This window comes from Myodes glareolus, chromosome 7, assembly GCF_982192425.1.
Source record: "Myodes glareolus chromosome 7, mMyoGla1.1, whole genome shotgun sequence".
Classification (NCBI taxonomy): domain Eukaryota; kingdom Metazoa; phylum Chordata; class Mammalia; order Rodentia; family Cricetidae; genus Myodes; species Myodes glareolus.
The window spans coordinates 38,032,749-38,048,062 of NC_142032.1; the positions used below are offsets into that span (position 1 = coordinate 38,032,749).

Consider the following 15,314-nt stretch of genomic DNA (forward strand, 5'->3'; position numbering starts at 1 on the left):
GCTAGGCTTTGTCACAAAGGGAGTATGAGCGGGAAGATGCTGTCCTTCAGGATGATCCACAGCATAAGCAAATGCCACATTTATTTGCATAGTCAAACAAGTATTTCACAACGAATATATATAATATATAATATATATATGATAGTATAATAAAAACATCAACATATTTCCAAATAATTCCTGATGGGAGGTTTAAAAGGACAACTTTCTATTTAGAAGTCTGAAAGGAAGCCCGCCACAAGCCACTAGGGATATGGATTCTCTTTGGGTAGTGAGGAAATCTATGGTTGTCCCCTCCCACCTCCATGTTTCCCACTTGCCCAGGTGTGTGGATGGCATTGTGGGCATCCATCACTAGTCTTCTAGACCCTGCTCTTATGCCATCCCCTTTTCCCTGTGGTCTGGTCACTCTGCTCTGACTTCCCCATTATTCCCGAACAGTCCTGCCGCAGGGCCTCTGCACACCCCACCACTGCAAGCGTGCCGCAGGGCCTCTGCACACCCCACCACTGCACACCCCACCACTGCAAGCGTGCTGCTCTGTCTCTGTGTCAGACTCCCCTCCCCGCTGTTGCACACATGCCTCTTCTGCCCCCCTCTTCCCGCACTGCAACCCTCCGCACTTATTTTTTCCCCATGAGCGCACATCGTGATATGATAGAAGTATATATTTTACCTAATTATTTTTTTTTAATCTCTTATTCTGGAACCTAAATTGCAGACAGGCAGGGATTTTGTTTGGGTTCTGCTCAGCTGCACAGAATGAAGTCTGAAGCCACACTTGACTGACGGCTGCAATCTAAAAAGAGCCCAAACATTCCAGCTAACACGAAGAGACCTTTTGGCTCACCGCTGGCTATTTAAGGTATTATGAATGATTAGGTTTTAATTTTGCCTTTAGGAAGCTTTCTTGGTGCGTTTCAGTTAGATATCATTTTAAAAAAATTCTCTTTCCACATTTTTTTTTTAAATTACCCATTGGTCAGTTTCATGTGTTCAGGAACAACATATACCTGTGATCTGTTTGGCTCACAGATTGGAGCAGGCAGCAGTAGAGAAAGCAACTCTGCAGGGTTCAGGGTGGGATGTCTGGGTTCGGGTGGATAGGCGCTGGGCTCAGAAGTGGGTTCAGGGACAGTACAAGGCGTGACCAGTGTTCATAGCGGGTGTTGCTGCAGAAGCTATTCCAGGCCTGAAGGCTTGGTAGCAGCTGGCTGGCCGGAGCAGGATTGGAGGATAGGGAGATCATTTTCTCCTGTAGCCTTTTGGGTGTCCTTGTCCCAAATCCTCCAGAAGGCAGCCCCATGTGGATGTCCACTTACCTCTGTGTTGTGGAAATCTTGGGTATCCCAGGTCAGGCGAAACATGTCCCAGGGCCAAAAAGGCTGGAATTCTGAGAACCCAGCGGGGACCACTGTGGTGGAGGGAATGTTTTGGAATCCCCCTAGCTTGATAACTTCCCCTCTCTGCTTGATTTACTTTTTCATGAAAGTAACTTGAAAAGCAAAGCAACCGAAGGGGGAGGGGCTTTCTTTCCTGCCCCACCCCCACTTCCTTTGGAAGAATAAGCCAAGGGATCACCAGATGACTAGAGAAATGGGGACAATCAACAAGCCCGCCTGCAAGGGCGCCGCGCAAGGGTTTAGAAGTGCTGCTGCATTTTGCTGTTTGCCACCAGGTGGCGCCAGAGCACCGTAGTCTTTGGCTCAATGACTTGGGTGCGCCAAACAGGGTCCGGTGACAGAGATGCCTGCTCCCCTCTAAGCACGACGATTCTCAGAATTCCTGGGGGTTTTCAGAGCTCCTGCTGTCACTCATAACTCATTTTAGTGAGAAATGAAATAGGAAACAGGATTTCTTCCCGCCCTTTAGTACGTGGACTCCATGATCTAACTATACTGGGCCCACTGTGCTCTTCCTGTCAGAAAACATCGCGATTTCACCCTGGTCTGTCTTCTGACTCACTTCAAATTTATGTGCTGTCCATAAGCCGAGTGACACAGAGGTTTACCCTTCATGATTAGCGTTTTCCTTATCAGTTTTGTTAGTTTAGAGGATTGCCAAAGTCATCCACCAGGCCCGGATGTGTGTAATTCGAGAACAGATCCCTCTGAGCTCAGTGTGCTAGGGGACCTCCTGGTGTGGGATGCATGTGAAGTACTCTGTCCCGATGATCCAGTACCTTTGTTTCCTGTGTGATTTGCTTTGCTATTGTGCACATGTGTGTTTGTATGTGAGTGTGTGTGTGTGAGGATGTCAGAGGGTGATGGCGAATGTCCTTTGTCACGCTCCACTTTAGTTTGTGTGACTGGCTCTCTCACTGACCCTGACGCTCACTGGCGGGTTATATTGACTGGACAGCAAGTCCCTCAGGAGCCTGTCGCCTTCTTGCTGCCCTGCTGGGATCACAGGCTTGCACTGCCACACTGGGACTTTTCATGGGCTCTCGGGATGGGACCAGACTCTAATACTTTCATAGGAAACACTTCATTATCTGAGTCAAGTCTCCGGCCCACACATTAATCTTTAATAATATGTTTAACATTTGTTCCTTCAGGGAAGTCAGAACTGGCTGCCATACGCCATGGGCTTGACTGTCCCCACAGGAGAGTATACACCTGACTCTAGGGTGAGATCAAGGGCTGTGGTCATTCTCTAAAGATCAGGGACCCTCGACGTCACTGAGGCTGTGACACGCCAGGGTTTGTTCTCTTCACAAGGAACCAGCGCTGTTCTGGGGACATAGGAAGTATAGCAGGCTTTCTTTGGGCCACCAACCAGTCCCCAAAACATGACATGGAGACTTAGTATTAGTTATGAATGCTTGGACTTACTTTATGCTTGTCCCATGAGCTCTTATAACTTAATTTAACCCGTTTCTCTTCATTTCATTTGCCTTTCTTTCATTCTGTATGTCCTACTCCCTGTCTGTCCATCTGGCAGCTGCCTGCATCTTCCTCTTTTTCTTCCTTGTTCTTTCTCCTCTCATTCTTCCTGTCAATTCGTTGCCAACCCCGCCTCTCTGAGCCCAGGTTAATTTTATTTAATCAATGCAAACGCAACACATCTTTACATAGTTAACAAATATTCACCAACAGGAAAGGAAGCGGGTCTTTCTCCCTCACTGGGAGCTAGATATATTCCCTTTAGCTTTTCTTGTGGAATGTTCTGTGGAATTTTCCTAGGGACTCAGAGGCAGCTGGATCAAATCTTGGCCCATTTAGTTAGTTCAGTGTCCTTGGCCTACTGCCCCCTGGAGGATTAAAGCCTGCTTCCTTAACAATAGCAGGAGGATGAGGAGGTCCCTGTAGCTGCCATTGGTACCCAGGTCTGTCAGATGGGAAGGGATGGGGTGCATGGTCACTGAGGAGCTCATCTTTGCAGAAGTTGGAGTGGTTCTTTCCAGGTTCTTGGGAGCAAACTTAAGACGGGGAGCTTTTGCGCTTTCTGATGCCATAAAGCGAGAGCCAAATTCTTCATATAGATGCCAGAAGTTAGGCAATGGGTAAAGGGAACAGGGACACCAAGCCGAAGCCACCTAGCAGGCATCACAAAGCACATCCTGTTTGGGCCGGTTGCCCCAGGCAATTCATGTTCCCCTCTGTGCTTGGGCTCCTTCCACTGTGTGGGAGGGAGCGAGGCATTCCACACAGCTCAGTCAAGCACACCTGTATGGGCCGGTAAGAGGCCTGGGCAAAGTGTGACCTCTGACTCCAGCAGGGCTGACTGTTGTCCATGAGGCTAGAGTGACATAAAGCCGGCCACTGCTGTCATCACTTCTGTGATGCAAAGCTGCAGGAGGGGGTTTGCAGCTCAAGGGTGTGTGTGTGTATGTGTGCGTGTGTGCGTGTGTGTGTGTGTGTGTGTGTGTGCTGGCCATGTGGACCGTCAGTCAGTGACAGGGGATGTGCACTCCCATATACATGATATTACAAGACCCTGGCTTCGATGAGCCTTCCAAATCTCATTCGTACTTCTGTGGCCAGCCTGAAGCTGGAGTCACGTAGAGAGCTAGGAAACAATAGTCTAAATTTTAGGTCGACTCAGGGAATTCTACTGCTCTCTCTCTCTCTCTCTCTCTCTCTCTGCACTTCCCTGGCACCAAGTGTGTGTGTGTGTGTGTGTGTGTGTGTGTGTATGCTGTTCCAGAGTCTATGCCTTTGAAATGTATGGTCTCCACCAAATGACCTGAGAAACTCTAGGGTGGCCTGCAAGCAGAATCTCTGCCGTGTAATAAGCCTGCCTCCTGGACTCCAGGACCTGACGAAAGCGCCTCTGTCAGCCTCTGGGTTTGCACAGTGGAGCATTAGTCAGTGAGTCGTAGCACCAACTCCGCCTGCCTCAGCCTGCCTAGCTAGTGTCCTCATCTGGAAGGTACCTGTGGGAGCCAGGCTGAGAAATTCCTCTCCTGCAGCTGTCCTCTGGGAATCTTGTAGGCATGGCCTTTCCCTCACTATTCCATCAGAGGGCGCCAAATCCATCGCTGGCTTCCTGAAGCCTGTGGTTTCCCTGGGCGATAGCAAAGGGAAGCGATGGGGAGAGTTGAAAACGCATGTTGAAGCAATTAGACATGTGTAGCGCTATAGTTTTTTTTAACCCCGCCATCTCCATCTGCCGGCCTACCCGCTACCCCTGCCTGCCAAGCTCAGCTGTGGTCACCGGAGTCAAGCGCTGTCTGGAGGAGGCTGGCTTCAGGACGTTCACGCACGCTACCCTGTCGGTTTGGAGCCCTTGTTGGCTAGACACTTGTAGCTCCCTCTCCCTAGTCTCAGAAAGGTTCTTTCTAACCAATATACGCAAAACAACTACCATTACAAATTTAAAATTGTTTGAGATACATTAAACATGATTTGCATTGCTGGGTGTTGAACTTAGGACACACCCTACATTGTTGTACAGTTAACCTTCAGCGCTCAGCCTGTAGCTGTTTTAAGAAGGGATCACTTGGTGTAGGGGGAACGGAACTCTGAGAGCACATTCTCATTCAACATTGTACGAAGGTTGTGATTTCTGTGTGCCCTCGTCTTGATTAAAAAACCAACCATTCGACTTCTTATAGGTCCTCATGCACTAACGGGTTTTGAGATATCCCTTTCAGCTGCAAATTTCTGTTCGTACTGGCCTCACAAGATGAGCACGCTCAATGAGGTCAAGTAACCGTGGAGCAGATACAGCAAGACTTTTAGAAGACGAAGACCAAGAGATTCTGTGACTGTAGGGTGGCTGGGGTGGGACTGGCCGAAGAGTGTGGGGCTTTCAGAGGGGCGTGGCCTGACACAGGGCGGGGCTTGCCCATGTCAGCTTCTCACTACAGGCGCTTTCAGGTACCCCTGGTGATACTGCCCTCCCGTTGAGGGGCACTGTCCTTTGTCAAATACAGAGACCAGGAAAGCTCCTCCTTCCTTCTCTCCCTGTGAGGTAAGGAAAATGAAGTGTCTTCTCTGCCCTTGTGACGCGCGCCCCCTCCCAAGCTGGTGCCACCCAGTGCTGGTGAAGTCTTGCCCTAGCAATGAGGGTGAGTTGTGGAGGATGGTGCCCCTGGCGGTGGGGAAGCTAGGGGGCAAATGGGGAGCCAGGGCCTCTGGGTGAAGAGGGTGCTTGTGGCCAGCAGCCAGGGCCACAACTCGGTCAAGAGGGTTCTCTTTGTAGGACTAGCCTGTCTGGGCCCAAGACCGGCTCTAGCTCATGGAATTCCTGGTCAGTAGCTTAGGTCAGCCGGCTGAGCCAGAAAGGGTGGTCTGTGACCTCCAGGGAACTTCTGTTCTTACCTCACTTACTGCATGAGGGGGAGAGAAGGCAAGAAGCAAAGATTTCTCTCGCTGCTGCCAGCATCTAGTTCTCACCGGGATGGACCACTGCTGACCACTTACCAGGTGGGTGGGATGCGTTTAAACCTGGTGAGGGGGCAGGGTCCAGCACAGCTATGGCCACTGGAGCAGGCGGGTTGATTTCTTCAGCCCTAGGTTCCTGGGCTGTAAAAGAGAAGCGGGGGCCCCTGCCTCCCTCAGGCGTTGTGGGGATTAAGCTAATGCACAGAAAAGAAAGTGCTTTGTAAAGGTCCCGCCCAGAGGCCCTGCTTTAGGACAACTGAGAGTCTTACTATCTGAGTGGGCTCCTCAGGATGGAGCTAAATTTATCTTCCTGCTCTTCCTGGTCACGCATGATGGGGACACTTTGCTCCATGTGACGGGAGAATAGGCTCAGCTCTAGTTCAGCCCCCAAAGCGGAAGAGAGAAAGTTTCGGGCTGGCATTCTAGCCTTCAGTTTGGCTGTGTGGAGGAGGGCCCTCAGGAGCCCAGCTGAATGGAAGGTGCTGAGGACCAGGCACACCTCTCTCCCGCAAGGCCAAGTGCTGTCTTGGAGGAATGGGATGGGCTGCTGGGTTCGTCTTTCTAGAGCCAGTGGTTATAAAGGGAGGCCACCCTCACGCTAGGCCACTTCTTCAGGCCACTGGAGCCCTTTCTGCTTCTCCACCAGGGGCCCCTGGACAGGATACTGGTGTGAGGCTGCTCGGATTTTCCAGAACTGTGAGTCATTTTTGTTTGAAGTTACTATTCATTGCCATTTTTATGATTGAAAAATTGACACATTAAAATGTATATATATATGGGTTATTGAGAACTGAAATTCTCCGGAAAAGGCTATTACCCATGCTGAAGATTCTACCAGGCAGGCTGACTGAACTCTGTGGTTATGGAGTGTTGCAATCCTGCAGAACCCAAATCCAGCTCTCTGGGGTGATTTTTAGCTCCCTTCCTAGTGGTCCATTGCACCTGCTCTGTGTCCGACCTAGCATCCTTGTGACTAGCCCATGAACCCTTTTAGGATAGAACAGATTGCTGCCTTCCACAAACACAAATGCTAAGAAAGGCATCGACAGCATCTGAAATTTATCTGAGATTTCCGTGCTTGGTCAAAAGCTGCCGACCTGATGTTTCCACCAGAGCGTTTGAAAAGTGCCTGGATCTATAGCTGTCTTTTGATCTGCAATTAGAAAGACTCAGTGAAACTTACCGCGTTGAACATGGTATTTGGGACAACCTGAATCTGTGGCCCTGGGTCATGCTCACTCTTTTTTTTTTTTTTGGCTCTAGAATAAAGCCCTTCCCTTTGAGATGGGAGCTGAGTTTTGGGTTGACAGTGACCCCTGTGATGTTTGGACATACAGGTACCAATAAGAAAACCAACTTCTGAGATGTCTTAAATTTCATTACTGAGAGCCAGTGAGTGAAGAGATGGAGAGGGGTTAATTAGTAGTAAACGACAGGCTGGAAGGCACAAAAGGTCTACTTCCATCTCGAGTGTTCATTAAAAACCTTAATTTGTATTCCATCATGGCTGACCACCAGGGTGATCGAGTCTGACTTACATTTAAATGTTCTATCCAGAGAGTTCAGCCCAGCTAATCCAGAAACAATCATTTCTCCTTCCAAGGGTTATTGTGAGCTGACCGCCGCCGCCATGGGGGAAAATCTCACCTGTGGACTGCTGTCCTGTCCCAAAACTTCCCCTGCTGGGAGTCCCACCTGTCTGGACTATCCAAAACCCCTCTGACTGGTAGCACATGGGGTGACATTTGTTTCTCAAATTTTACTAAAAGTGACATTATTCTTGACTGCTCTCTAGCCCTGCTGCTTGTGGCTGGGGAACCCCGTGCTGGGATTGCTGTTGCTTTTCTGGCTGCTGGTTGTAACGTTCAAGGACAGCCTTGAGAGGCCCATGGTGATGGCTCAGTGGATGAGAGGGCACGCCGTGTGCGAGTGTGGGTAAGCGAGCACGCGTGAGCGAGTGCGCCGTGTGTGAGTGTGGGTGAGAGAGTACGCCGTGCGAAAGTGTGGAGACCAGAGCTCTTCTCTAGCACTGGGACCTTCTTACTTTTGGGTATGTACCGGTGGAGCTGCTGGATCACATGGCAATCATGTAATTTAGTTCTTAAGGAATCTGCGTGTGGTGCTACTCATTCGCATTCTTCTTCTCTTTCCCCAAGGAAGTTGCTGACATTCCTGTCTCCTCTGCCACTGGCCACCCAACGTGAACTGAGTTCATCTGATTGTGGCTTTGATCATCAGTGATGTTTTCCACGGTGCCACACATCTGTTTGTCATTTGCCCATTTTTTTTTCTTTTGAAAGTAACTCTTTAGGTTTGTTCCGATTTTTAAGAAGATTATTATTTGCTATTGATCTCCTTACATATTCTAAAATTATTCTTGTTAGATGCATAGCTTGAAAATATTTCTCCCACTGTTTTTAGGTTTTATCTTTATTCTTTTGTTTCTTTCACTGTTGTAGGTTTTCAGTTTGATGTTATCCCACCTGCCTATTTTTGTTTGTATTTCCTGTGTTTGGGAGTCTTATTAAAAAATACTTGGTTATCCCTAATATATTTCCCGTATGTCTGCTTCCACTCTTTGTTTTCTGGTTGAGTTCTTAATTCGAGCTGGTTTTTGTGTGTGGTAAGAGATGGAGTCCAGTTCTGGTCTCCTACCTGGTCTAGTCTGTTCTGTTGTGCTGTGGACCCATAGTTTACATCATTAGCATGTTTCAATTATTATAGCTTTGTAGGGTATTTTCATGTTAGCTGACAAGATGATGCTCTTTGGGTTCAAATTTGCTTTATTTTTCTTTTGCTTTAGTTAATATTTACTTGGTGTTCCTAAATGTATCCTAGGGCCTTTTTCTAGATATGGGAAGAAAGTCATTGGTATTTTGACTGAGATTGCACTGGATCTGTAGGTTGCTTTGGTCAGTATGAACATTCAGCCAGTATCAGCCATTTGAGTCCACAGACACAGACGTCTTTCTGTGTATTTGTGTGGCCTTCCCAGTTCATTTGGTCAGTGCTTCATACTTTTCATTGCAGGGCTCTTTTCTCCTAGATTTTTTTTTGGGGGCTACTGTTTTCCATTTTCATCATTTCACTGTTGCTATGTAGAGACACTCCTGACTTCAGCCTGTTTCGGGTCTTGCCCTCAATCACATGATGCTCACTTATTAAATTGCTGTTTTGTGGTGGACTCTTGGGAGTCTAAATACAGGCTCACGTCAACTCCCTGTCCAGTGTTTTATTTCTCCATGCCTCCAGTCTTCCTATATATTGACAGAGATTTGTTCTTTTTTAAAATTTATCAATTTTTTGTATGTCATGGTTCATAATCTTGAATGCTGTTGTAGTTGATTGCATAAGTTGTATTTCTTTCTTCTCACTGCTTTTGTGTCTGGTTCACTTCTCTTGAGTTTGTTTAGTTTTGAGAAGAACAACTTTTCATTTTGCTAATGGTTCATATTTTTCTTTATTGCTCCTTTGGTCTTTACTTTTTTCCTTCTATTGACTTTGGGGTTCAGCTCTATCTTGCAGATTTCTTTCTTTCAGGTACAATAATAGGTCTCTCCTACCTCAGTTAATCTAGAAACACCCTCACAGATACACCCAGATGTGCATCTTTCCAACCTCCTGTATGATTCTAAATCCAGTTAAGTGCACAATGAAAACGAATCATCACATCGCCCCGTCACTTTTAGTCCATTACGTATCTTCAGAAGTGAGTTTCTTGTAGGCAGCACATAGTTGACCCAGGTTTTAATCCATCTGTTGGCGCAGTAAAGAGGAGTAGGACCAAACCACAATGGAATGGCGTGGTGTACTAGTGGCGGGAAACTAAAGCAGCAGGAGTGGATGCAGGTTAGCCACTGGAGTCTTAGCTCTCCTCCCGGAGCCAGGGTGGTCTCCGTCCAGGGGCACTCGCAGATCCCAATGACCCTGTTCCCAAGTCAGTGCTCCTGGAGAAAGACTCTTTCCTGACAACACATTTTTTCATCACACTAAAACTAGGTCCTGCGATTTCTCATCTGGGTTTGTTAGTTCTTGTGAAAGTGGTTTTGGTGGTGAACAGAGCTATTTAAGATGCTTCTGTGAGGAGACAACTGTGGGAGGGAGGGTCTTAGTCTACCACCTTCTTTTTAAGCTTTTCAACCTCAAGTGTTTTACAGAGCTATAAAGCATGGTAACAAAGACCCAGTGATTCTGGAGCACAGCATGCTGCCACAAGGCTTTTACAATTCCCAGAACCTGTCCCTGGCACTTTGAGCTGACTTTTGGGAACCCAATCCCCAAGCTGGGTTGCTTGCCCAACCTTAGCGCAGGGGGAGGGGCTTGGTCCTGCCTCTACTTGATGTGCCATGCTTTGTTGACTCCCATGGGAGGCCTGCCCCCATATGGAGATGATGCAGGAAGGGTGGATGGTGGCAGGATAAAAGGGGAGTGGGGGGAGGGAATGGGAGTAGGGTAAACTTGTTGGCATGTAAAATAAATGAAAAAAATTAATGAAAAAGTAAAAAACAAAACAAAACAAAAACCCAACAATTCCCAGCCTCTACTTCCAGGGTTCTAGCAGCTGCAGGGCACAGTCCCTAAGGGACCTGCAACTAGTTTATCTGGAAGGATAAGGAGGTTGATGTTCTAATGAAGACCAGGCCAGGTCCTCTCTTTTGGAGCCTTGTGCTCCGCTCACGCCCCTGGCAGCAGGAACATCATGTTACCAAGCTCTGAAGAGGGGGATTGCAGAGTCCTAGGTAAAAGCTTCTGGAGCATTCTCACAGAATCTCCAGGTAGGTCCTTCGAGGCACTCTTTCCCACTGTGGTTCCAGCCCTCAATGAAGACCTCTTCTATTTCTATCTATTTATTTGTAGAGGGAAGGATTAATTTCTATCTTTCTTTCCTCAGTGATGGCACAAAGTATGAAACCTACAGGGTCCTTTCTCCCATGACACCTGTGCTCTGAGGAGACTGAGAACACTGTGGGGTGACTGGTCACTGAGCCAGCTTCACAAGATAAATAGCGGGGTAGCAACCAGTCCCCACAATCCTTAGCGCTGGAAGAGACCTATTAGCGAAGACCAAACCCTCCCCGCACACGGAGGCCCATCCTTCTTGAAACAGTCAGACACTCAGCCAGGGCTAAGAGGCAAAGTCCTTGTTTATTGTTGCAGCAATTCTTATACAGACGTTAGCGTTCAGTTAAATAAGAAGATAGCACATTTAATACATCACAACCCCAAACCAGACAACTGCGGCCACGGCACAAAGAAGGGGAGGGTGGGCCAGGACTGGTGACCAGACTGTCAGAGGAAATACATTCAGTGGGTGTGCAGTGGCAACATTCCAGGCTCACGTGTAGATATATTTTATTTATATATATTTATATTTATATATAGAGATCATTGAGTTCCGTGTATACAAAGAACGATATTGTTACAAATACAATACTATACTTCTCCCGATGTTTTACAGTAAGCGCTAATGCACCCCGTTATGGAATGGGGGCGCGAGTTCATACCCCAGGTGCTGTGCTAAGTATGTACAAGAGATTTCATTCCCACACGGTCATCACACACTGCCTTGATGGAGGGAAAATAAAATCAGGGTTGTGTGCTCAGGTGGACCCTAACCAGGGAAGGAGTAGACAGAGGTGAAATGCAAACCCAACGGGTAGCCTTGAGAAGGTGAGAGATAAAACATCGGCAGGAGGTGGCCCTTGGTTGTAAACATCGGTGACAGCCACACCAGTGTGTGGAGAGCCTGGAGCAGGGCTTGGGGGTGGGTTTGTGTCAGTGTGCTGTCTACAGGGAGCATCGGTGTGGGTGGGGCTGCAGGAGGGAGGAGGAGCGATGGGGGAGGTAGTAGGTTACTGGACTCCCTGAAGGCCAATGTTGATGGGCAATGTTCAGAAAGCAAACCCATGAGCAGGGAGGTGGCGGCCTGCTGTATGCTCTACCCCCAGGGGCCTGCTGTGGTGTGGGAGGAAGGTATCGCTCAGGAAGGGGGCTCCAGCCATTGATCTGTGGGGCTTTCTTCCTCTCATGAACTCAAGGCCGATGGTGGCTCCCTGAAATGCTCCCACTGGAGAAGGCAGAGGCAGATTGGGTTGCGGTGCAACCTCCTTGGATTGGGGTGGGGGTGGAGTGAATCTGGAAGCCTGGTCCCAAAGCTGAGTCACCATCATGTCCTAACTGAGTGGGCAGAGCGGCCTTATGCCTTGCAGTTTGGGGAAGGCTGCTCTCTGCATAGCCGGCCCCATCATTCCAGGTGATGAGATATTTACATATGTAACTATGTATGTGAAGATGCCAGACAAGACCTGACCCCAAGTTAACCACTCAGTCTGATGCCAACAGAGCAAGACTGTGCTTCAGCCATGGGCCTGGACCAGGCTCCAACAGTTCTCCCTCTGGGTTGGGGGAGCCACTTTGGTTAACACAAAAGCCTAGGTAATCTTACAATCATGCTAAACTGTTAGCTCTCCAGAAGAGCTCACAAGAGAAGCTTGGCTTTTCAGGCCTCTCTTAAAGTTTCCAGGGTTTTTGTGCAACAAGAATGGAAAGTAGGGTGAAGCCACTTCACTGTGGTTATTTGGGGGTTATACTGGGAGTGCTGTGTTTGTGGAGCCTGTCCCTGACCAGCCTCGCTGTCCTCCCGCCTTCCTGTACAGATGCGTGGACATGTACTCATGGCGACCACCCTGGATCTGACAGGCATCAGCCTCTCAAGTGACTTTCCGAGGTTCCCCATACGCCAGCAATATTGTCTCTTTTGGTCCTCTCCATCGCTCTTTGGCAGAGGAGAGACGGGCTGCACTTGCAGTGTGTGATTATATTAGATACCCGGAAGCTTAGTTATTTCAGAGAGGTGAGGAGAACCCAGACCATAGCTCCCGGTCTTCACATTTGCTGGGGTTTGACCTTGGGTCTGGTCATGCAGGAGCACTTGGTGGGACACCCTTAAAAACCTTAAACCCTTTAAAGTCCAGATAGTCTGGCTCTTGTGGTCCTAACTCCATCCACACAGCTCTGTAGCAGCAGCAGCAGCCCCGCCACATCTCAGGCAGCTATCTGGACAGCAGGGGGCAGACAACACTGAAACTTTTTGTACCAAAGTACACCTGAGGGCTCCACTGTGGATCCCTGCAAGAACCAGGCTTTTCTGACTCTGCCCAGACAACTCATGAAGTTAGAGTCCCCAGGGGCTTGACTCTTTGCATCCTGAGATGAAGTCTCTTGTTCTTCATCTTGCTATATGCACATCTCTCCCTCCCCCAGACCCCACCCTTCCCTCTGTAAACCCATCCTCCCTAACACTGCTCACTGAACTCCCATCTCCACAGACACAACATAAATATCCCAGATGTGGAGGACAGGGACTATATTCATATTACAAAATATATTAGTTTTTCTTCCCCTGTCTCTACTGAGGTCATCAATGAAAACAAAACAAAACAAAACAAAACAGAAACAAAAGCTAGACACATCCCACATGAAAACAAACTGCTCTTTGGACCAGAATAAGTGGAAACTGGCTCAGAATAATATTAAAACACATGTACTAGACTGAGACGTAACTCAGAAGACGAGGCACCGGATGGAAGCATCAAGCCTTCCACACCAGCTGCAAACTCCCAGACCTAGCAGACAGCAGACACTGTTCCTGGAGCACATCTTGGGGATTCCTAGGCCCAATACCAAGCATTAAGTCTGCTTGGTTTTGTGACATATCCGTTCTAGCCTTTGACGTACCACATCCTCAGGAGTGGCTGTGAAAGGCCCAGGCTGACTTAGCTGTGGGGCAGGAAGCATGACACGAGGTTACCCATATCACAGTTTGTCCCTCAAGAACCTTCAGTGTGTATGTGGGGTGGAGGAGTCCTAGAGGGCAGTCTGAGCCAACAGGGATGGGGAAGACCAGGCCTCAGCCAGGAGGGCCTCTTTCTCAGGATAAGGCTGGCCACTTTCTGCATGTGTCAACCTTCTGCTAGGAGAAGGGGTCTTCCAGAGGGGTGCTGGGGGTTCTCCCACAGGCTGTGTGCTAGATCTTTGGCCTACCTCAATGGAGGTAGAGAGCAAAGGAGAAACTGTGCAGAGTGTGTACATGTGCGTGCGCATGTGTGTATGTGTGTTGTACATGTGTAGTAAGTATCTGTGCGAGAATGCAGGAAGATCGTACCTGCCTGTGGCTGTCCCCTGATTTGTACCCTTGGGGCCATCTTGGAAGTCTCAGAGGCCCTGTGACTCGCCAGGATCTCTTCAGTGTCACGGCAGCCTTGCCCAGGATGTCACTTTCTCTTTTCTCTGCAGTTAGGCCTGTATTATCACACACATTGAAACTAAGAGGGAACTATGGAAGAGATTTGAAATTGGCTCAGAAATTTGGGGCAGAAATAATGTCTGAGGCCCTAACTCCACAGCAGGCAGCGAACACTCTTAAAGATGTGGGCTATCCCTGTCGCCACTGTCTTCCCATCAAGCGGGGCGGGGCAGGGCAGGCAGGAGTCAGCAAGTGAGTTTTAGGCACTGCTCAGTCAGCTCTGTTGCTGCCCCTGAGGGCTCCTTCAGGGAAGTGTGTGCCTCTCAGGGAGGGATAATGTCCCCTTGGACAGTGGCAACCACCTTGGGACCCCCAAAGGCTCCTCACAATGATCCCAGGTAAATATTAGCTGTTCTCCACCCTCAAGGGGGCCCACACAAAACGTCCCTGGTATTAAGGAAGGAAGGGACAGAAAAAAAGCCAACTGGAGAGAGACAGAGAGTAAGGAGTCCTTGCCGGTTCTTCTCTTCCTGTGTAAGACCAAACGCTGAGTGAGAAAGGGGAATGTCTCAGTGACACACGACGCAGCACAACAAACACAACCACGGTGAGGAGGGTCCTCCATGCATGCCGCTGCTGTGGAGGGGCGGCTCAGATGTAGACAGGCTGCTCCTGGGCGGTCAGCAGTCTGTACATGGCTGCTGGCATCGTCTTCATATGGATCTGAGGGCAGACAGCCATGTTAGCTGGGGCTGGAGCCATACAGTTTCCAAGAGGGCCCACCCCCAACTGCCAGGCATGTCCTAAGAAGAGTGAAGCCCATGGGCTTTCTAAAAAAAAGTTTTTTTTTGGGGGGGGGCGGGCTGTAAATGATAAGAAAATCTGGGTAAGGCTTAGTTTCCCAGTTAAAGGTTCCTGTCTCCACAGCCCTTTGAAAAGTAAAGGAGGCTCCATGGGAAGAACGGCTCCGGGTTTTTAACTGCCTGCTTGCATTTCCTGTCTTGGCAGTGGGGAGCACCAGCCCATCTCAAAGCGTTCTGCTACTACATCAAGAACAGAAGCCCCAGAAATGTAGTTAAGACATGTTGTGAGCCCATGCTAGTGCTGGGAGCTCCTGGTTTTAGGAATTTTGAATCTAATTTGTGTCTTCCAATCACACCTGGTGGGGTTAATTGGGGAAAGTGAGAGGATCTGGGGAGCACAGGGAGAGCAGCACAAACGAGGAAGGGAAGGCAGGT

The 15,314-nt window shown here is 48.7% G+C and overlaps 1 protein-coding gene and 1 long non-coding RNA gene across 5 annotated transcripts in view; one reads left to right on the plus strand and one right to left on the minus strand.

Moving 5' to 3' along the window:
• Nucleotides 1–5,253: 5,253 nt before the first annotated feature.
• Nucleotides 5,254–6,527, plus strand: LOC125403358 (uncharacterized). The gene is made up of 2 exons (XR_007232921.3): nt 5,254–5,873; nt 6,478–6,527. It is a non-coding gene; the product is annotated as an uncharacterized LOC125403358 (long non-coding RNA).
• Nucleotides 6,528–10,957: 4,430 nt separating this feature from the next.
• Apba1 (amyloid beta precursor protein binding family A member 1) overlaps nt 10,958–15,314 on the minus strand; it is a 205,235-nt gene continuing 200,878 nt past the window's right edge. For all 4 annotated transcript variants that reach the window (XM_087908026.1, XM_087908027.1, XM_087908029.1 and 1 more), the window contains one exon: nt 10,958–14,799. In XM_087908026.1, the coding sequence (XP_087764152.1) occupies nt 14,728–14,799 (72 nt within the window). In that variant the 3' untranslated portion in view covers nt 10,958–14,727. The remainder of the gene's footprint in view (nt 14,800–15,314) is intronic.